Raw genomic sequence first — 23,658 nt, 5'->3', positions numbered from 1 at the left:
CATCCCAGCATTTTGTAGGCTGCTTTTCCTACAAAGAACAACAAACATTAGCCCGCAAAGCCACAGTGAACAAAGCAGCAAAGCAACGAATTCAATTCAAATTAAGACTTATTTGTAACCTACATCACCAATTATGATAAATGACGTAATAACTACAACAGCAGACTGACCTCTGTGGGAATGCTTGGAGCAGACTGACCTGTGAGCTGCAGCGTTCTGGGACGTTATATTTGCTCTTCGAACGGCTGCAATCCAGGCCGTCCGTCGCCTCTTTGTTACTTCGGAAACTCGGTTTGAACGATTTTTCTTCCACGACGGAATCCGATAACAACGATCTCTTTACCGTCGGCTTCCCGTGGCTGTCATGCGACCGGCTGTTGCAGCTAATAACACAACAGCTTCTTGCCATTTTTTGTTTCTTTTTATCGCTGTGTGACTGTTTTCACGTGAAAGCCTGCGTGCGCTAGTACCGCTTACCACTCGTACCCACAATCCTTTGCGGGTTTGACGTCACATTTTCGATCTCATGACCACCTAACAAGCCAATGCTACAAGCTTCCGTTTAAGTAACATTTCTTTATTAGCAGAGTGAATTTGTAGGATTGTTAACAGGGACAGTAAGTTAAACAAATGTCTGTTAACATTTCTTTAACCAGGTGAGACTTTCGTACAGCGTGACCTTGTAGAGAGTGCAGGCCTACATGCAGTCACAAAAACCACTACCTGGCTAACAGGCTGGTAGGTAATGATGTCAGGCAGGACTAACGCACACAAACGGGCTAACCTGCAGAAACTAAGCCTTGGAAGCTGCATACAGAAGTCTTAGTGGGAAACACCAGGTACACAGAGAGCTGCTGCACACCTGTGTGAAGGTTGTTGTTGTTTTAACTCCCCCTCTTTGATGTCCCGCAGATATGGCCGAAGATGTCCGTGGATTCTGATAACTCCTGTGTTTTGCTGTCATCACGTGACTCCCGGACTTCCTGCATCTTTCAAACCGCTGATGAGAAAGATGACATCCCAGGAGTGGGAGAGGAAAGGTGAGCCAAATTCTCAGGGGCTGATTGGTTTTCATTAACCTGTTTATCCTTTGCTGTGGTGTCGATTCCTTTGTAACTCCACCTCCTTCCTCCCACAGCGTCCTGGAGATGCTGAGCTACTCCAAGTTCTCCGACCTGGAGACATGGCTGTGCATGCCGTCCTCACTGCTGCTTTCCAGGCCTCTGGACTCCACCCACACCTCCTCGGGCTCTTCCTCCAACTCGTACTCCTCACGTGCGTCCCTCCACTCCGCCAACTCGCTCCCGGCTTCCTCCTCTTCGTCGCTGGCTTCAAACTCCCGCCGCTCCACCTGCAGCGAGCCGGGAGAAATCGACAGGTAACCCCAGCTCACCTGTTTATGCTTTTCATTGGGTTTATTTCGAGGCCGTTTCCATGAAGTTTGCTGATTTCAGGGTTTTTTGGATAACGGTGGAGCGCTGTGGCACAGAGGAACCAATCAGGCCCTTTGGTGCTTTGAATGAAACTTTAAAGAGATCCTTTGAGGGAAAATGTTCTGCCATTCAACCTTCTCACTGTCCGTCTATAAACAGGATCATGCTGCGTGTTTGAGCTGATCTTTGGAGTTTTGAAGCAGCTGCTGGGTCCAAACAAAAGACAGAAGTTTATTGTCGTGTGTTCGAAGTGTCAGGATTAACTTTAGAGAGCCTCGGGCGGGTCTGTCAGACGTCTTTGTCAGGGCACAGGCGGATCCTGCCGCTCGTCCTGCAGAAACATTGGAGCTCATGAAGCATTCGCCTGGCACCGTGGAGATGGCGGTTCTGTAGGCAAAGATAAGCTTGCAGGAAGCCCGAGGGGAAACAGTGCTGTTTATAGAGAGGAAATGTACAGCTAATGTGTGGAAGTGGGGTCATTATGAGTGTTTGCAGCAGCTGGACGCTCTTCAGACGAACTATAGGAGCAGGTTGCCGAGTGGAAGGTCCTCCCTGTCACGCTCACAGATCCGTTTCCAGCCAGGTCCTGCTGTCTGAGCTTCGTTGGTTTCTTTGCAGGAAACAGTCAGTGCAGTGTCAGATCCACAGACTCCAGTTTCTGTCAGGGCTCTCTGACAGATTTCACCGTCCTCAAAGAACACAGCTGCTCCCCATCACAGTTTCCCACTTCCTGCACAGTGACATGTGTTTCCTGAATCTCGTGCACGGTTTCTAAATGGTCCAAAACATGTTTAGAAGACTGATTCTAAGCAGGCGTCTGTGGACGGGATGGCTGCAGGTTCGATCCCTGTCTCGTTCCTCAGACTGTGACTGTGAGCTAGAGAGCAGCTCGGTGTAGACAAAGCCCCTGTGGATGAGTCCATGTCTCATTCCCTCCAAGCCTGATGACAGGAAGAGCTCCTCCTTATGGTGTGTCCGTGGACAGGACGTTAACGACTGCTGTTGCTGGTAGCGTGACAGTGATGTGGTTGTTGTACTGCTGGCTGGAGAACAGAGAACATCTACAGTAGGGCTGAACGATATATCGCATTTGCGATAATATCGCGACATGATCAAGTGCAATTTTCTAACCGCAAAGGCTGCGATTATACTCTGGACATGTCCAAATTCATGGGCTGCATCCTCCTGAGGCCGCATTTGTAGACCGATTACGTCACAGCGACGCGCCGAAGGCTGTCCAAATTACTACCATATCCCAGAATTCATAGCGCGGCCCAGCCAAACTCCAGTTTCCAGCAATGGCGGCCGCTACTAAGTTTTAAAATTACTCATACTAATCTTTCAGGGTCACAAAATAAACTTTTAACATATTTTCAGGCGAGAAAGTAGTTGTGTAAACATCAAATATCTGCTCGGTTTATCAAGATATCCCATATTTGCAAAAGTGCTTCGACGTTTTCAGAGGCGTCTGCTACCCACCAGCTCGACAGCTAGCCGGGAGCTCGAGGGTTACTGATGCGGCCGAGAACGGCACAACTCCCGGCACATCATTTTCAGATCACCGCGGAGTTTCGCTGCTCGGGTTAAACGTAATATATAAGTCACTTAGACAACCTAAAAATGTTATTGTTGGGCTTTTTTCAGTGTTTTGTTTGTTCGTGAGTAAATCGGTTTGGCTGAGATTAAAGTTATTAGATTAGATAAAATAAAACTTTATTAATCCCCCGGGTGGGTTCCTCCTTGGTTTTCACACAGCTGACTAAACGTCAAACAGAAAACTTATTAAACAGAAGTATGAGACAGTCGAGAATTTACACCAGTGTCTGGTTATATTTTAGATAGCAAGAAGCAGACGGCCGAGTTTATTAAACTCCACCGAGACAGCGGTGACGCTAATCAGAACTAGACCGTCCAATTTCACGCCTTTAAACTTTAAAGGCGTGTTTGTGTGTGTGTTTATACAATTGCTATTATGTTTGCACTTTATGTGTAATGTTACTGACTGCAGAGATCAGTAAGATGTGTGTATTTTTTATTTATTAGTTTTATTTATTTAATATTATTTTTTAATTGAATGACTGTCTAGTAGTTCACAGATGTCGAAAAACTGAGTGTGGTAAAGCCACTGATTTTGTTTATGTATATTTCTGCAATCTGCACATTGTACTGACTTTCATTTTAATGTTTACACCAGGGTTCCTTGTCAGCACTTTATGCTCAGGGGCCTGTTCTTCGTACCGCGCTAAGTGAGTTAGCTGGATGAGATTGTTGACGATTTCGCGTGATCCTGGATCGTTCGGTTCCCCGAAGCCCATCCGGGACTTGCTGTCATAGCAACAGAGCCGTAAGCGTAAACCTGCTGGGGAGCAGGTTTACTTTATGTAAACAGGATTAGATCGCGGCCACGCAGGTATGTCCGCTTCATTCATACGAAAGCAACAGCGATATTCCACCACTGTTTCACCATAAATAAATAACATCAATGTAACTAAAGATAATGCAGCACCTGATCCATTTATTGATTTCACACAGGTCATTTCCTAAAAAAGGGAAATGTACTATTAACATTCTATTACATGTATGTGATTATTACAGATTTAATTCATATTTCAGAGTAGTAATTGTAAATTACTTCGTGTAATCAAGATGAGAGACCACGGCTATAAAAGCGAAGGTGGATTTGGGAAGTCTGTCGCAGCCATGTCCTGTCCGTATACGCGAGCCACCCATTGCGGAAGGTGCAAGATTGATAAGGAGAGTCCTCAGAATTCAGCGTATATTGCGGGATAGACAGGATCCTTTAGCTCAGCGCGACAGTGTGCTCATAGAGAGATATCGATTTTCCCGTGAGGGTATTATTTACTTAACCAACTTGTTGACGAGGGGGTGCAGGACCACCACCTGTCTTTTTTTGCTCTGCCCTTTTCTTGGTTGCTGTTATGAACAAACAAACAGAGTATTTCAGGGTCTCTTTCCAAGAGACTAAAAGTATAAGTGATAAATATTACCATTCTATAGAATATTCTTATATTTCACTTTTACCTGTTCCCATGTTCTAGTGGGTCCTGTCGTGGCTCTAATGTGAAAGAGGATAAAATATAACATATTATAATATAATGTAATATAATATTGGATAATATAGTGTAATATAATAAATCTACCCTACCGCCTACTGGTGTTGGCCAGAGGGGCCGATGGCGCGATATGGCAGCCTGGCTTCTGTCAGTCTGCCCCAGGGCAGCTGTGGCTACAACCGTAGCTGCCTCCACCAGTGAGTGAATGTGAGAGTGACTGAATAGTGGCATTGTAAAGCGCTTTGGGTGCCTTGAAAAGCGCTATATCAATCCACTCCATTATTATTGTTATTATTAAATTACTTACGAGTTTAATTTGTCAGCAACTTCCTGCCAGCCCTCTCTCCTTGCTTTTGCAGCCTTTGCAGTGTTCCCTTGCGTTCTGATTAAACTCTGAAACTCCTGAAATCCCTCACTCAAGAGTTCTTGCTCTGCTGCCGAAAAATACCGAGCCGAGCGCGCTCCGTCGACATTTTCGCCGACCAATCAGAGGGTTGCCGATCAATGTTTCTACTATCGATGCGTAGCCCCTTTTACGACACCCAGTGATGTCACATTACTGCGTCCAGCTGTACTAATCGTCAACAGCAGGTGTGTTCGGGGAACCGGATTAGCGCGCTCACGGTTAGCGCGATGGTTTGGTCTTGGATGTTTCATTTGATCTTGGATGTAGTAAGCGACGTACGAAGCACAGGGCCCAGATGTTTGTAAGCTAAAAATAAACTATTGTGTATGTTCAAATATACTGTTGTGATTGAAGAAGTTAAATAAAAATGTCAGTCATCAATTCATGCATCACCTCATGTCATCATAACAGAGGTCTGTCTTCCAGGAAAGAACAGTTTAAAATTAATGTAATATAGTATTGGCCATACTATATGATGTATTGCTTGTCTTTGTTTAATAATACAGAAGACAAAGACCTTAAAAAATAATCGCATATCGCATCGCAATCGCAATATTGGGGCAAAAAATCGCAATTAGATTATTTTCCATAATCGTTCAGCCCTAATCTACAGACATCACCTTTCACTGACTCATGCTCTGTTCGCTCAGCTGTTTCACGTGTGCAGAACTCAGGTGTGCGTCTGAGCGCGCTCTGTACAGATCTGGACCCACGCTGATGCCGAGCAGGCTCAGAAACGCTCGACTCTCCGTTCTCCTCACCCAGCCTTTGTCCCCCTGCGCGCACACACACAGGTAAGGTAACACCCCTGCTGGGCAGTGAACACCTGACAGGAGCTTTTCCTTCAGCGCTGTTTCCGGCTGTGGCCGTCCGGTGAAGGGCGCAGTGCTCTGCAGCGATCTGCTGAAGCGCGTGTCCTCGGATGCTGAGCTGGGCTCGGCTGCTGGATCTTTTCCTGCGGAGGAAGAAGAAGGGACGGCATCTGATCCGAGCATCACGGTGCAGCTGCTGTCTCCGAGGACAGGTACCAGCTGGTTTGTGGTGGTTACCTTTCCGTCCCGCACGTCTCAGGGTCGCGTTCAGCGCTCAAACGATTGCTGTTTGAAGCTCTCGCAGTCTGCTCACACTGCTCCCTGATCCCTGCAGGGAAGCTGGATTTCTGATGTGACCAGAGCTCAGTGCGGTGCTCTGACTAACACCGGCATGTTCCTGTGTTCGTCTAATGGGAAATACATTAAACTTCTTCCAGGTTTTTACACGATTTGCAGCGTTGGTGTGGCAGGGATGCCGTGTGGATACTTTATTCCCAAAGTGTTGATGAAAACAGGATATTTCGTCACAGTATTCCTGAATAAAGTGTTTCCAGTTGCTTCAACAGCTAGAGGAGGAGTTCTCCGTGTCGTGTTTATTTTGTGCTGACTTTTCTCTCCTCGGATCCCTGCAGGTCGTCAGAAAGAGACTCCGCCTTCCTCACGCCCACTCTGACGAAGGAGGCGACCTGTCTGTCCACACCCCTCCTCCCCATCCTCTCCTCCACCCCTGCATCTCCTCCCGCTGCTGCCGCTTCACGGTCCAGCTATGGCACTCACGCAGGAGACTCCGCCTCCCACAGTGGCGTCAGCATCAGGAAGCGGCGGCGTCTCGCTGCCAGTCCTGGAGGACTCCACTGGACCTCTTCAGGTAACAACAGCCAGTGTGTGTGTGTGTGAGAAACTCATTCCTGCCTGGAGTAAACATGCTCCTCTGAACGTCTACATGGACACAGACAGTGAGATTAGGTCAAAGGTCAGATCTGACTCGTCTGACTTTCTAAGAGGGCATTAAACTGAAGCATCGCTCGCTCGGTTGCCTAGGTAACGTTCTAATCAGCAGTATGCTTTAACATTTAAAGCTGAGAAGAGATTGATCAGGTAGCGTTTGGGACGAGATCAGAAACGAGTCCATCAGAGGGGCAGCTCATGTGCACAGAAGGAGGGGGTGGAGGATGAAGGTGGAGCCACCAGGCAGGAGGAGGAGAGGAAGAGCTCAGAGGAGGATACTGGTATAGGAGGAGGCTGAAAGAAGGAGTGGGTCTCTGGTCGCGGCATCGCTGTCCGTCACTTCCTGTGTAGACGTGCTTTATGGCATCGCCAACCCCAGAAGCTTTTAATTGGCCAAAATATAAAGTAGCTAAATGCAGGCAGCTCAACAGGGCTGAAACACCTGGGTAACAACAAACAGGTGAGACCAGCCAGTGAGGACGAGACGGGGGAAGTAAACACATCACGACACAAATGACTACCAAAATAAAACAGGAAGTGAGAAGTAATAAGAAAATGAGGAAGTGCAGACGTGTTAATAAACATCGAGGGGAAAAACTCGACTTTAATACAAAATCGAGACTAAAAAAGTACACGAAGAAGAAAATGAGCCAAGTATGTAAACAGTGAGTCAAACAGGAAGTTGTTTATAGGTGAAATCAGCAGTGAGACGTCTGTGTTGGCGCTGACGGAGGCTGACGGAGGCTGAGCCCCTCTGCCCTGTGGTCATCGTCGAGCAGCCACGTCAGGAGTCTGTGTCTTGTTTCTCCCACACCCACAGAGACAGGTCTGTCGTGGGTGGAGGTTGTAGCTGCCGGCAGACTGGACGTGGGGTTGGAGCGGAGCTGTGGGCGTGCCGTCGAGTCAGGAATGTCTCTAATGGCTCCGAGCGGCGGTTTTGTTTACCGGGCTCCACTTCCTGTGTGTTGCTCTGCTCTCTTTAGCTCCACCCTTCTGGAGAATGATAACGAGCTTCCTGTTGAGCAGATTACGGCACAGCATCCATCAGGTGTTTGATCTCTGGCGCGCTTTCCTCAGACTGCAGGGTTAAGCTGCTTCTCGGCTTCACGTCGCAGGTTTTCCGTCTTTTCTGATCTGTCCTGCTGATTCCTCGCACTCAGTTATTCCACGCCCGCCCAGGCTGCGGCGCCTCGTTTGGATAAAAACTTCAGTGTGAGATAAACATGGTGTCTGAGGTGGTGTAGCTGCTGCTGGTTCTGGTGGAGTTAATGAGCTGATGCAGAGATAAAGCCTGAGGTGGAGGTGGTTCGTTAGAGTTTCACAGCGGTCCACGAAGGGGCGTGGCTAAATCTCTGAACCAGTTTTACCATCAGTGACACCACAGCTGTGCTTTAGGACTCCGCCCCATCTCCTGTTCTTAGGTGTTCATCTTTTATGTATGTAACTTTGTAATTTTAACATGTTGTCGCCTCTTGGCCAGGACTCCCTTGAAAAAGAGGTTTTTAATCTCAATGGGACCTTTCCTGGTAAAATAAAGGTTAATAAATAATAAATAAATAAAGGGCAAAGGTTACTGGCTTTTTTACACCGACCTGCTTCACAAACAGGAAGTCCTGAGCTGGTTATCCTTTATCCTGATATCCTGTTTACAGCGCCCCCCAGAGGCTCAGTGAGCAGACCAGCTGCTTCTTAAAATCAGGTAAACCCTGAAACTCCCAGGTGACCTCAGTGAAGGAACCTTCAAAATAAGATGTTCAGAGAAAAAATGCAACACCAACAAAAGTTTGAGACAAAAGTTTTCCAGCAAAAAAGCTTTTATTTGAAGCAGAAATGAGAGAACAGGATCCTCAGAGCCTCCATCCTGAAACAGGAAGCTGAGGATGCTGCAGATCTTTGCCGTCCTTCAGCACACCTGAGACACATAGGAGGAAGTGAAAACACCGATTGTCTCCTCTTGGTCAAAATCAATCTTTATTAAGACCCACACAGAAAGAGCGACAGCAGCTCGTGGCCGCTGTAAACATTAAAAGATGACACAAGCAGGAGCGGCTCGTGTTACTGACTCTGGGAAGCAAACTTCAACAGGAAGTTGCAGTGAGTGTCTCACTTTTATGGGCTCAAAATGTGGTCATAAATATTTTGTACTTGTAAAAAAGATTTGTGCTTGTAAAAAAGATTTGTGTGTGGACTTAGCCCAAAAAACCCCTGCAAGTTACAACTACGAATTTTGACCCTATTTTTCTTCCTTTAAGCTGATTGGTGAATGTCATGTCAATCACAAATTAAACAATCCAATCAGAGAACAGATGGGTTTGGCTGTCGGAGGAGCGCTTTTTTGAACTGCAGGTCCTTGAAGGGTAATCGCTATATAAAGATCCGATAGCAGCTAGGTCCCCTAACTTTCAGTAGCTGTTGAAAGGATAAAGTTGTGCTATATCAGTGGTTAGAAATAACATTATTACTTTAGGATTAGTTTAACACAAAGTCAGGGCTGACCCGGGACCATTGCTGTGAGTCACAGTGCGCAGCATAAAAGTCCTTTCACATCGGACGCAGGATGTGCTGCTAATGCTAACTGCTAACTAAAAGCAAAGGATCCAGAATGTGTTGCAGGCTGCTGGGCTCTGTGGGTTTTTGCAGCAGCTCTACCTGTAGTAGATGCACCTGCTCCTTGTCGTTTCTATCTCTGACTTTATGTGAACTACAAGAGTTTGTTTTTTTGCTAGTTCTTCAAATGTTCAATAAAAACATGTATGCTAATTCATAACGAAGAAAGCTTTGTTTTTTTTTTTGTGATTTTTTTTTTTTTTTGTGTCCCGTTTGGATCTTTAGCATCAGAATTGTTGTCTTAAGGCCAAGAAAGATGCCAAGCGGATTTATTTTACCAAGTGGATCATCATGGCCTTGCCATATTGGTCCATTTGATTGACCTTTATTATAATTATGAATTTATTTTATTTTCAGTTGCTACAAACGGGACAGACATGACTGGGGGATAGGACAGGGAGAAAGAATGAAAGAAAGAGAGGGAGAGAAAGAAAACCAGAGGGGAGAAGAGACGGTGAGAAGGAGGGGAAGAAAGAAAAACAACAAAAAAACAAACAAACACCTGGGTCACCTGTATGGAGAAAAAAAACAGAAGAGAAAGCAAACAACAAAGAGCAACATAATAAAAAAAACAGCACCATCACAATGAACTAGCTAGCAGTAGATATCAGTAGATACTAAATAATAAACGATATTGTGCAGCACGCAAGATAGACAGCGCACAATGTGCTTTGAGGCAGCAGCCAAGAAAGCTGTAGTCCGCGTCTGTGAATACCCGTGTGTACACCTGTGTGCACACCTGTGTGGATCAGCATGCTTGCATTCCAAAGGTTTCTCCATGTAACGATCTGCTAGAGGGTGTGGGGGGGCCACAGCCCCGTCCTCCAGGGTATGAAGCAGGTATGGAGGAGATCAAAACTCCAGAAGAAAGCTTTGTAATGAAGACTGTCATTTCCAAAACACTGCCCCCCTTGCGTCCGCAGCGCTGGTGAAAAGGCTGTGGAAGTCCCTGTATTAAACACGTAGACCTGTGACACAAAAATCACCAAACTCGGACAACCACAGACTGTTTTCCTTCGTGGTGATGAAGGAAAACGCTGGGTTGGCATGTAGAAGGGCATTTATTCCCTTCAAAGACCTGCAGTTCAAAAAAAAGCGCCCCCCGACAGCCAAACCCATCTGTTCTCTGATTGGATTGTTTAATTTGTGATTGACATGACATTCACCAATCAGATGAAAGGAAGAAAAATAGGGTCAAAATTCGTAGTTGTAACTTGCAGGGGTTTTTTGGACTTCCTGCAGTCTGTGTCTGGGTGTAGGTGTGCTGTGTGTCCAGCAGAGGGAGCTGTGAGTCCAGCTGAGTGAGGAAGGGCACCTGTGCTGATCAGCTGAGCTTCACACAGACTTTATTCATAAATGATTCAAAGTGTGTCGTGAGCGCTGTGCTTTCATGTTTCCTGTCTTCAGGATCATCCACACACCTGCGTGCTTCCACGCCCACATTCTTCCTTATAAGGAGAGTTTACCTCCTGGATGGTGGAAGATGGTGAAGCTGTTCTACAGTCACACAGTCATGATGAAGGAGCAGGTGACCGCTCTGTGTTTGGCCTCCTCACACGGAGCAGCAGCGAGCACCCTGTGAGGCGGTGCACGGCGAGAGGGATGGCCTTTGGTGGCCACTCGCCATCACTGTGACCAGCGCTTGTTGCCTTCACTGTTTGATGGTTTGTGGGACTTTCTGTGTGGCGCTCGCAGGGCCGGTTCGCTTCGTTGTTGTTGTTCGTCTGATGTCCTGCGCCCACAGTGAGTTTGTGGTCAGGAGGGCGTCTTGGCGTGGTGGCATGGCGATGACACAGAGCTGAGGACGCAGAATAAGCCTTCAAACCTTCCTCCCGTTCATGAACCAGGCGGATTCAAACCTCTCCTGGTGAATGAAATCGATTGGCTGCACTCGGTGTTCGTCTGTGAGCGCTCGCAGGCGAGCTGAATGGATTTCCTCCTCATCAAACATTTATCGTGCTGCCTGGTTTGGTGCCTTACCTCCAGCGTTAACCTGACCCTCAGGAACACGGCCCACGGCGAGGCTCACGTTTCATCGCACGCACCTGTGGAAGCAAACAGGCTGGAGCACGATGTCCTCAAACACGCGCCCCTCCGTCTGCGGTCGTGTTTTTGAGCACCAGGAAACGCAAAGCAATAACTCAGAGTAAACTGCAGCTGAAATACATAAAGTCTGATTTATTTATTCAAAGAAATCAACTTCAGGTAAAAAGTAACCTGGATAAATACCAGTCATGTTTCACGTTTCACTTAGTTAGCTGTAACGTTTCACAGGAAGTGATGTAACAAAGCTCCACGGAGAGTTTACATCTGAGAAAATGAAAGTGGGCACGTAGCGGTGTCAGCTTTGGTCTGTGCTGCAAGCCGCCTTGTCACCCACCTCCTCCTCTTTTCTCTCGAGCTCGTGCTGATGTTCAGCCAGATGTTGATTATAAAGTTTGAGTGTGTGAACGGCTGCTGATGAAATTATCCACGTTCTCATAACGACGTGTGTGTGCAGCTGTGGGTGTGTGTGTGTTTACATCAGCTGTGGATCTGCACGTGCTCAGTGAGCGCCGTTTTGTCTCTGGTTAAAAAGGTTGACGTGGAGATTTGAATGTGAGCCACAAGCTGCCGACGCCCTCGGCCTCCTCATGTAGTTTTAATGCAGCAGCTCAGGTGGTCAGCTTACACCTGACCCACTCTCACACACACACACACACACACACACACTGTGGGTGAGTGGGAACACGACACCGCCCCCCTGACGCAGCAGGGCTCTGGTTTCTCTGCAGGCTCTGTTCAGCGGGACTTGTGGTCACCTGATCCGTCCCCGGGGTCGAGGAGGAGTGGAGGAGGAGGAGCAGGTGCGAGGAGTCTTCCCCTGGGGGAGGCGGCCCGAGTTTCCCTGCCGTGGGCCACAGACCGGGCGCTGCTGAGAAAGACGATTTCGGTGGACGACCATCTGCTGCAGCCGGTGGGCGGCGAGCAGCGACACCTGAGGCTGCTGAGCCGGCTGGAGAGAGGCCGGAAGAAACTCCGCAGCATCCACGTAAGTCTGGATTTCCTCTTATCTGATTACGTTTACTAAAGCTGACCTCTGACCCCAGCTTCCATCATCAGAACAGGACAGGAAGTGCTTTCACACCTTCTCCCAGGTGCTGTTTGTGGGAAACGCAGCTGACTGTTTCCCGATGAACAGCTTTTATCTTTGTAGCTGCTCTCGTGGTCACCGCTGTGCTCGGAGCGTTTGTGTGTTTTTGTTGTGTGTCAGACTCTCAGCGGCGCCGCCTCGACCAGCCTCGTGCCGCGGTGAGTCAGCGTGCCTCACGTTTGACACAGCTTCAACAGGGAAACCTTTGCCAGCAGTGAGAAAAACCGCGACGCTTCGCTGTCCCCGCCCACTGTGTCCACCTCGGACACAGTGGGCGGTAGGTCAGAGGTCACGAGCGTGGCTATGGCGTCTGTTTTGGTCACCTCCAGCAGCTCTAATTAGTCAGACGGTGGGAGGGAGCGGATTTTCCCACCGCTGCTGTGATGTCACAGGAAAGAGGAAGATGGATTGGTTGCTTTGTAAAAGACTGGGCGGGCTTTAGAGGAGTGGGTCATTGTTGCATCGATGACGGAGGACATGCCGATCCGCCCGAGCAGAGGTGCGATCGATACTGACGTCAGGATCGTTCAGTCAGGATGAGTTTATGATGCGAAGACAAAAGAAAGACGAGGAGAGAAAACGTGAAACACAGGACCAGTCTATTTCCTGAACATAGCAGCGATGCTTCGCACTCTGGAGCCTCTGGTGGGCGTTAGAGGAACTGCAGGAGAAACATCATGAGCTGAAATCATGAAACACACACATCAGGAAACAAGAGGAAAAGGATCCGCCTCCATCATCGTCACCATCATCAGCGTGAGCGTCCAGACTCGCTCTGGGAGCCGCGCTGGGGATGGATCCATTGATAGATCATTTTGAGCTTTTCTTTAATCTCAGGACTAATTCTGATGTTAGGTCTGTTTCGTCACCTCAGTGTGGCCTAAACAGCCTTAAAGGCAGAAACATAAAGACGTCCTCGTGTTTGAGCTTCAGCTGACGAGGTTTGTTACTCCGTCGCTGAAACGCTGTCCTGCATTCGTCTCCGCTCGCTCTCTCTTTTTCTCTCTCAGCCAACAAACTGTTTCGTGTTTTTGTCCAATCAGCAGCCAGATTAGTGATAACTCTGACTGACGGAGCGATGTCTCGCTGTGAGCGGAGCAGCTGGCGTTTCCTCCTCCGTCCGCTCCGTCGTGTCTGCGTCAGCGTCCGGCTGACGGCACAGAAACATCCCGGTGACTCAGCAGCGCTCCCGTCATAAACCCGGGGAAACGGCGCCTTTGTTTGCGCGCGGGGCGGGGACGCCTCCCCACCTCCACCTGCACCATAAACACATCCCGCTCCAGCGTTCAGCCGTTAAACGGCAGCTTTCTGGGAATCGTGACCCCGACAGCGCGACGCTGTGATGTCACTCCAAAGTCTGTTTGTTCCGGCTCAGCGGCTTTTACAGGAACACCGCGTTACTTTAAAACTTAGAACATTTTCTAGAGAAAATCAAAGATTCTGACATTAAATCAGAGTTTCAGGTAAAAAAAGACTAAAAGGCAAAATTTTAGAAAACACAAACTAAAAAAGTCAAAATGATTATTTAAAAATCAAGTTGAAATTCTTAATTTATAAAAACATTGAAAAATTAATTTCAGTTGGTTTTGTTTTAGTCCCAGTTTTGATAAAAATGTATAATTATTAACATTAAAACAGAATAATTTGACTCAAAATTTAAATAACTGAATTCTCATGTAACACAAACTCATCACGGGCTGCGATGAGCTTCCATACATCCGTGTTTCCCGCCTCTGTGTGAGCTTCATGTCACGTTCTGTTTTAACCATCAGTAGTAACAGGCCTCTCCTCCTGAGCACCAGCAGGGGGCGCCCTCCTCATCCGCTGGGCCTGTTTAATGTGACTGCAGCTGCTGCAGGAAGCGATGATTCACCCTGCTGAGTACGCAGGGCAGGTACTCAGACCCCCCATCGTACCTGAGCCCCAGGAGGAAGATTTCCCAGACGCGCCATCTAAATCCTGAGTTTTAGCGACACCTAATTCGTCGACTCTCATTCCAGGTCCCCGCCCCTCAGACCAGTTAATGAACACCTGCCTGCTCTAAACTCCTCCCCCTGCTTCCTGCTCCTTCATGACTCTAACATGAACATCATCAGGAAACAGTTGTTTTGGGGTAAAGAGCGGCGGATTGGAGCAGCATCTGCTGGTCGCTGCACGCAGCAGGCTGTGGTCAGCTGATCCAAGGTAAAACAGTGATGGACGACCCTCATTCGCGGAGAGATTTCCTGTGTATGGATTCATTTATCTGATTGTTTTGAGTGAGCAACCGCCAAGTTTAAACAGCCAATCAGCAGAGGGTTGGTGCTTTTGCCCCACTGTAGGGAACTTTTAGGGAACAGTAACTTCATTAAAGTGTTTGCAGGACTTTTATTTGTGTGACACGTTCAGTCAGCAGCAGCGCGTTCGGCATCCTCGACTCCGCGATGGGGTGATGTGGGCTGAGGCGTGCACACAGGCGGGCTCTGTGCACGCCTCCTGTTTACTCTGACATTTTTCTGTGGCCCGCTCGGCGTCTTTGTACACAAACACTCACACAGTGCTGTATTGAGCGTCCGTGCTCCCGCGGGACTAATCATATCAGCTGCTGCTCCGCTCCAAATCCTCCATGAATCACCTACCGCAAAATCTTAGCTCCATAAATTCAGCCTGACGTCTTATTACTGCTGATCCTTAAACAAACAGGCTGCGGAGCGCTGGAGTGCTGCCTTCCCCTCATGACAGCGCCGCATTAACCCGCTGCATGCTGAGGCTGCGCGCAAACCACAGCTTCACTCCTCACCATTAATGTAACCACATCCCCCAGTACACCTCCCAGTACGTGTACACCTGTGGTGATGATGATGAGGGTCCAGAGAAATGCTCTGCAGTCGTCAGGCATGACCCAAAACATTAAAGTCGATGAGACCTTGGCTCTGTGACGCTCCGACTTCAAACATAAGAAGAAGAAATTCAAATTATTTATAAACCAAATCACAGCAGTCGCCTCGAAGTGCTTTATGTCGTAAGGTCGACCCTACAATACTACATACAACAATCATATGACCCCCTATGAGCAGCACTTTGGCGACAGTGGGAAGGAAAAACTCCCTTTTAACAGGAAGAAACCTCCAGCAGAACCAGGCTAAGAGAGGGGCGGGGCCATCTGCGATTGGTTGGGGTGAGAGAAGGAAGACAGGATAAGCAGGTATGATTCAGTGCAGAGAGGTCTATTAACACATAGGAAGTGAAGAAGAAGCACCCAGTGCATCATGGGAATCCCCCAGCAGTTTTCTGCTGATCAGCTGATTGAGCTCATGACGTCACCTCGGCGGCGCTCTGTGGCGAGACGGTTCACACGTTTAAAGATTTACTTTTGTGGAAAACCTCAGAGGTTCATGGATGTAGTGAAGGACGTGCAGAGGGCTGCTGGGACAGGAGGAGGTGGAGCAGATGGTCCAGTGTGGCGCCCCCTAAAGGAAGCAGCTAGAAGACGAAGAAAAGGATTCTGCAATTGTTTACAGTCTAAATACATTAATTAATAACAGTTTAATTACAGTGTAGTTATTCATTCACTTGTACCTTTAAACTTTGCACCTTTACATTGTAACAAAGTGTAAACATAAATGTTGCTGTGTGGTTACATCGTGACTGACGTACACCGGTGTAATTAACACTATAAACAACATGTATTATAATGTATATGATCAAATGTAGTTTAATTAAAAATGTAATAAATAGGTATTTTTTAAATATAGCGTAGTTACAGTTATAAATACTTTTAAGTATAAAGTTTAATAATTACTAACATACTGAAAAAATTATCTTCAAGTATAATTATTTTAATTACATTGCAGTGTGTTAGTATCTGCTATATGTGTAATAAATCCATTCAGGTCATGTTACACAGTGTGATGAAGTACAATAGTGTAGTTACATTAGTGTTGTGGAATTACATTTCAAGCATAAAAAAATCAGGTTGGAAGAGGTCAAAGGTCGTCCTGAGAGGCCTCACTGCTCGCTGTGGCATCCGTGTCTCGTGTTGGACACAGAACATGTCACAACATTAAAGTAAAAGTGGACTTCATGACACGTTCCTCACTGTTTGCTGGGAGTGGGACAGCGTGCAGGCAGCGCGCAGTGGGAGGTCGTGCTGGTGGTGGTAGATAGTTTTGATGATTGTTCACTAACTTTGGATCAATGACCTCACAGCTCACGCTGCTGAACTCTGACCTTTCTTCACACTGGCTGTGGTGGAGCTCATAAAGTTTAATGTGGGGTCTGATGGCGCCGCCTCTCTGTGAGCAGCAGCTTGCGGCTGAATCTCACCTGATTGCCGGACCGCCGTGCTGCATGACATCTGTGACCACGGCAGTCAGCCTGTCAGTCACCCAGCGGGTGGGCCCTGCCAGGAGGGGGGCCTCAGCCTCCCCCGTCTGCGGGCTCCCCGCCCGGCCATGAATGCCGGCATTGGACGGCTAATTAGCCCGAGGAGAGGCCAACAGGCCGGCTACACAGAAAGCCTTGTTCACATTAGAAAAGAGAAGCAGGAGCGGGAGGGGCTCGGCCGTCTGCAGTCAGCGCCGTCCACCCGCCGCGTGGCGAGCGTACAGGAGAACAGGAGGTTAGTTCAAATTAGCGGTGACGCTTAACAGGCAGGCTGAGTCAGTGAGGTCCCTTCAGGTCTGATCACTGCAGATCGAGCTGGGTATCGATACAGATGTTCAGCATCAGCCCAGAGAGGCTCTCCTCCTGCGCTTACACTCAGAGTGAGGTAGATGAGGCCTCACAGCTGATAAAGTACTGTAAAGATAAAAGCATGTAAGCGTTATCAGTGACAGATGCAAGCAGCTCTTTTTGTCTGCTGAAGTCAAACTCTCCAAGAAGCAGACTCAGCTGTTTTTAAGACTGTTTCTATCATGCAGCAAAAAAACAGACTGCAGCTAAAAGATAGCCTTCATGATGTCATCCACTCCACTGCTAATAATGCAGGCTGACTGCTGCTCCCTGGTGGACGTTAGCGGAACTCCTGAAACGCGCCCTCTGCAGGCAGAGATGGTAAATGGCCTGTATTTATATAGCGCTTTACTAGTCCCTAAGGACCCCAAAGCGCTTTACATATCCAGTCATCCACCCATTCACTCACACATTCACACACTGGTGATGGCAGCTACATTGTAGCCACAGCCACCCTGGGGCGCACTGACAGAGGCGAGGCTGCCGGACACTGGCGCCACCGGGCCCTCTGACCACCACCAGTAGGCAACGGGTGAAGTGTCTAGCCCAAGGACACAATGGCCAAGATTGTCTGACCCAGGGCTCGAACCAGCAACCTTCCGATTACAAGGCGAACTCCCAACTCTTGAGCCACGATCGCCCGACAGAGAGAGCAGAGAGAGCAGCTGCATAACCTTAACCTTTTATTTTCATGTCGCCACTATGAAAAAGAAAGTGTGGCAATTAAAGCGCTGCTCCATCTTGTGGTTGAAACTGGTGTTACATGAAAGTTTAGCACAACGTTTTGTCTTTAACACAAACACAGAAGATTTGAGTGTTTTTAAACGGTCCGGTCTCCGTGAAGCTTCATGTTTCTGACGCACTGAGCTGAACAGGAAGACGGACTCTGCTTTCACAGACAGAGAAAAACAAAAGAAGGTAAAATTATAAGTGAACACCAGCAAAAAGGTCAGAACCGGCGGCATTAATTGAAAGTAAAGTCTGGGCTGCGTCCCTCACCCCCAACTCTTTGCGCTACAACTTCCTGTGACATTAAAGCGCGAACAAAGACGGGCCGGCTGGGCGTGTTGACATTCAGAGAAATACCAGCAGAGTGAAGGAGGAAGTGATGAAGGCTCGAGGTCTGAGACCCTCCGCCTCTTTGTTCTCTGAGCACCTCTGCCAGGATCTGAAGGGCTTTAAAGGCACACACCTGGACAGGAACCTTTCTTCACCTTTCCACAGGGACACCATCACTCTACCCCAGCCAATCAGAGGCCGACTTTGAGAGGCTCTGCTAAACCGTGCTGATGCTTGTAACGACACACCTGACCTCCTCAGAAATCTGATCCTGAAAAAGAACGTATTCATATTGTGCTGCTCTGCACATTAATTAGGTCATCCATGATTATTGATCGTGCAGGTGCACGTGTCCTGAGCTTTGTGTCAATGAGGCCGTCCTCTGACAGGAAGTCCTCACAGGAAATGGGCCGATTCAGAGAAAAGGAGGTGAAGGTGACCAATTAAACTCAGAGGCCGGTGAAGTCTGTGGCGAACGCCGACACGAACAAAGAGATGAAGCTGCTGGCCTGCTTTTGTTCAGACTTCAGAGTCGCGCTCGCCGCTGCATCGCCAAAGTCCTTCAGCTGACTCGAAACAGCCGGAGTCAGCTCAGACCTCGGGTTTGTTTCGGCGATCACACCGGAAACACTCAGCAAGTCTTTCTTCTGCCTGTGACTCTCAGCGATGACCTCGTCTTACAGGCGGCGAGAACAAAGCCTCCAGGACGCCCTCGTCGAATCGGAGGAAGAGCGTCTGAAGTAATGAGCACCTTTCTGCAGGAACGAGGCGTGCCGAGAAATCACAGACAGTGATGGACGCTTTCAGAGCAGCACTGAACCCGATGAAGGGCGGGTCACGCCCATTACCCCGACACGCCACTGCCGAGCCGCTCATGGGCGTGAACTCGCTGTCAGGAAATACCTGAAAGAACTTCAGATGCTGGTTTTTCTCAGAGCTGCTGGTTTCACGAAACACGAAGCAGCTGTTAGTGTGAATATTGAGCGGCCAGGTTTAAGGTTTATTCCTGCAGGTGGGGGTTTAGAGGATGGGTGGGGGTTTAGAGGATGGGTGGGGGTTGGGTTCATGCTGGCACAGAGAAGTGCAGGAACATTAAACACTGTTAAAAGCACCCCCTCTCCAACAGTTCTGCACCGCTGTTCTGTGTAGTTCTGAGGACGGAGCGTCGGTCTGACTGAACTGAGGAGAAAAATACGACTTTCAGCGTGTCGGGGGTGGAGCCCCGCCGGGCGCCGCATTGTTTGAGCATCTTCAGGCCTTCCAGCGTCTCAGAGAGCCGAAGCACTGTGTACAGATAGCAATTTTCCCTCGCAGCGTCCTCTCCGGTCGTCAAGGCAACTGAATACTTTCACCCTGAATCAAACCGACCTCCTCCTCCTCCTCCTCCTGCATCCAGCATCCTTCATGCATGGAAAGACTCAGCAAACACTGTTTATTTCCCCCAGAGGGGAGCAGGCAGGGACTGCTGATGTTTAAACAGGTGACACCGGTGATTACACAGCAACTCAGAAGCACCTCAGATTTATTTTATGCTCACGTCTAAGCGCATCTGACGCGACGTGACACGTGACCGAGTGTTTAAAAGTTTTTACAACATCACGAATATAAGAAAGCACCAAAACCTGCAGTTCCTCTGGTGTCCTGCAGAGGCGCTATGCGCTACGCAGCAATAAAGAAATGACTGACGCTGTGGGTCAAACGTTTATGCGTGCTTGACGTATTACCTTCTTTGTTGTGATTACTCAAAAAAGTAATCTATTACACAGAATACACAGAACTTTAAAGTAATGCAGTATGTTACTTCATTACTCCTGAGAAAAGGTCATTTGCTGTACTCGTGAAGTTGCTTTGATGTTACTCTGTAATAGGGCTGAACGATTATGGAAAATAATCTAATTGCGATTTTTTGCCCCAATATTGCGATTGCGATGCGATATGCGATTATTTTTTAAGGTCTTTGTCTTCTGTATTATTAAACAAAGACAAGCAATACATCATATAGTATGGCCAATACTATATTACATTAATTTTAAACTGTTCTTTCCTGGAAGACAGACCTCTGTTATGATGACATGAGGTGATGCATGAATTGATGACTGACATTTTTATTTAACTTCTTCAATCACAACAGTATATTTGAACATACACAATAGTTTATTTTTAGCTTACAAACATCTGAGCATAAAGTGCTGACAAGGAACCCTGGTGTAAACATTAAAATGAAAGTCAGTACAATGTGCAGATTGCAGAAATATACATAAACAAAATCAGTGGCTTTACCACACTCAGTTTTTCGACATCTGTGAACTACTAGACAGTCATTCAATTAAAAAATAATATTAAATAAATAAAACTAATAAATAAAAAATACACACATCTTACTGATCTCTGCAGTCAGTAACATTACACATAAAGTGCAAACATAATAGCAATTGTATAAACACACACACAAACACGCCTTTAAAGTTTAATGGCGTGAAATTGGACGGTCTAGTTCTGATTAGCGTCACCGCTGTCTCGGTGGAGTTTAATAAACTCAGCCGTCTGCTTCTTGCTATCTAAAATATAACCAGACACTGGTGTAAATTCTCGACTGTCTCATACTTCTGTTTAATAAGTTTTCTGTTTGACGTTTAGTCAGCTGTGTGAAAACCAAGGAGGAACCCACCCGGGGGATTAATAAAGTTTTATTTTATCTAATCTAATAACTTTAATCTCAGCCAAACCGATTTACTCACGAACAAACAAAACACTGAAAAAAGCCCAACAATAACATTTTTAGGTTGTCTAAGTGACTTATATATTACGTTTAACCCGAGCAGCGAAACTCCGCGGTGATCTGAAAATGATGTGCCGGGAGTTGTGCCGTTCTCGGCCGCATCAGTAACCCTCGAGCTCCCGGCTAGCTGTCGAGCTGGTGGGTAGCAGACGCCTCTGAAAACGTCGAAGCACTTTTGCAAATATGGGATATCTTGATAAACCGAGCAGATATTTGATGTTTACACAACTACTTTCTCGCCTGAAAATATGTTAAAAGTTTATTTTGTGACCCTGAAAGATTAGTATGAGTAATTTTAAAACTTAGTAGCGGCCGCCATTGCTGGAAACTGGAGTTTGGCTGGGCCGCGCTATGAATTCTGGGATATGGTAGTAATTTGGACAGCCTTCGGCGCGTCGCTGTGACGTAATCGGTCTACAAATGCGGCCTCAGGAGGATGCAGCCCATGAATTTGGACATGTCCAGAGTATAATCGCAGCCTTTGCGGTTAGAAAATTGCACTTGATCATGTCGCGATATTATCGCAAATGCGATATATCGTTCAGCCCTACTCTGTAATATAGCTCGAACACGCTGTCTCATAATCACCATTTAATATAAACCTGAGGCTCCACGCCAACACGACTCCCTGACGAGTAGGGATGGGTATCGAAACCCGGTTCTTGTTGAGAACCGGTTCCTACTGTTTCATTTCCTTGGAATCGTTTGCCATGTTTGCAAACGATTCCCTTATCGATTCCAGTCGCCCCGAATGACGTCACTACGTTGCGGAGCGTCATTTACCTGGCAGGAAACATGGCGCCTAAGCGGCTCAAACGCTCAAAAGTTTGGTCATACTTTACGAGAACGGATGACAACAGGGCAACTTGCAATACTTGCAAAGTAGATACTTCATTTACAGGAGGAAACACTACGAATATGCAAAAGCATTTGCTCACAAACACGCGATGACCTTAAATGAATGTCATGTTTTTAATTCGCTCCAGACTCGTGAATCTCAACCCAGCAGCAGCGGTAACGTTTGCACGTCCTCTCCCGTTAATGCGGCAGGTAAATAATCAACTAACAGTGCATATTATGTTAGCGCGATCTGCCTTATTACAAACCTGCCATTACTGTGCATTTAGTGACCATGATGAGACAGAGTCTGGCTCAGATGCTGGCAGTTGTCGCTGCAGTCTGCTGGCAGCGTCTCCTTTCAGGCAGGATAGACGAACGTCACCGAGCAGTGACTCAGTTTGTGGTGAAAGCCTTGCACCCATTTGCCACAGCAGATGATTTTCAGTAAGTGAATGTGTTTAATTGTACGCAGGGACATTACTGGATATTCTTGTGTAATTGCTACAGAATAATTTATGTTACACTTTGTTATTGCTACAGAAGAATATTTATTTTATTATTTTACATTTACAATTTTTTTTCCCGGGGACCCTGTGACGCCCCATTGAAGAGCCGTAGGCTGGATCTCTTAAGATCTCACTGTTGGGTTTGTAAGGCCATGTTACTCCTAAATTTCTATCTTGTTCAAAGAGAAGATATAAAACAAAGTTCTAAGCTAATCGACCTCAGTGTTCTCCTTTTTAAAAAGAATCGATAAAGAATCGAATCGTTAAACGGAATCGAAAATGGAATCGGAATCGTGAAAATCTTATCGATACCCATCCCTACTGATGAGGACACACGTCTCTCAGATCTATGTCTTAGTAACTCAAAGCAAACATGAAAACCAGCACAGAAACTCGATCGTCACGGTGATTCTGCTTTAAAAATTCTGCCTCATCATCTGCTTGTTCCTGTTTTTTAGTTCAGGCTCCGGCCGCGGGGGTCGCCATTCGCTCTGCTCACTCTGGGTTCTTGGCTAGCTTAGCGTTAGCATGCTGTATGTGCAAGTTGCAAAGAAGCGAAGTGTTAGCAGCACAATGCTCGTGTTTCTGTCCTAGATGCAGCTTGAACTTTACCAAAAATGTGCTTATATGCTCCAGACTGCGTCGCCGTTTCCTCTGACACGTGAACTGAAATCAGCTGATTAGCTGATAAGCAGGATCAATAGGCAGACTAACGATTCCCATCCCTGGGCGTGGCCTGTGGCTTCACCTGAACTGGCCCTCTGGTTTGCGGTTGTGCTGTTGGAGCCTTGCGAAGCATTTTAATGACATCATCTGACCAATAATGCCGACCTGGAGGCTTCGAAGCGTGTAGAAACGTTTGAAACGACCTCTGGTGGGTGTGGTAAGTAATGCACCGGCGTTGTCGTCCTGAGTGGGGTAACCTGGCTGCTCCTAACCATGAGAATGGAGCCTCCTGCTTAAGGCTGTAAGCGTAACATGTTTCCAACCGACATTCGTCAGTCCAACGATCGACGATGGGCGCCGACTTTTTGAATTCATACATTTTGTTTGGAGGGAATATTTTAGCTCCTTTTCTTGTTTCAGTATTAATACAACTACTTTTTGGATTATTCATTTATTTATTTATTGCACCAAATCACACAAAAGACTTAACTTTACATTAGAGACTTTTTTTAATGTTGGCTGGAAGATTTTTAGCTTATTTGTTGTTAGGTGGAGTGTGTAACACAGATCAACACGATTACAGTGGAAACAGAAGCCAGCTCCTCTTCGTTTCCCTCCCTCCATTGTGGTTTGCTATTTAAATAAAATGTCTGTTTCCTCCTCACATCCTCTGCACCGTGTT

The 23,658-nt window shown here is 47.1% G+C and overlaps 1 protein-coding gene across 1 annotated transcript in view; it reads left to right on the top strand.

The window, feature by feature from the left end:
- Nucleotides 1-924: 924 nt before the first annotated feature.
- The window catches only part of ankfn1a (ankyrin repeat and fibronectin type III domain containing 1a), a 108,191-nt gene continuing 85,457 nt past the window's right edge, over nt 925-23,658 (top strand). The window contains 5 exon segments of the mRNA XM_085361129.1: nt 925-1,040; nt 1,139-1,378; nt 1,664-1,672; nt 6,358-6,593; nt 12,055-12,311. Of these exon segments, the coding sequence (XP_085217255.1) occupies nt 925-1,040; nt 1,139-1,378; nt 1,664-1,672; nt 6,358-6,593; nt 12,055-12,311 (858 nt within the window).

The sequence above is a fragment of the Diplotaxodon limnothrissa genome, linkage group LG8 (assembly GCF_057381915.1).
Source record: "Diplotaxodon limnothrissa isolate DT_005_m linkage group LG8, D_limnothrissa_male_GT1.1, whole genome shotgun sequence".
In the NCBI taxonomy this organism is placed as follows: Eukaryota; Metazoa; Chordata; class Actinopteri; order Cichliformes; family Cichlidae; genus Diplotaxodon; species Diplotaxodon limnothrissa.
The sequence above is the reverse complement of the archived record's forward strand: the minus strand, read 5'-3'. Positions and strand labels throughout refer to the sequence as shown.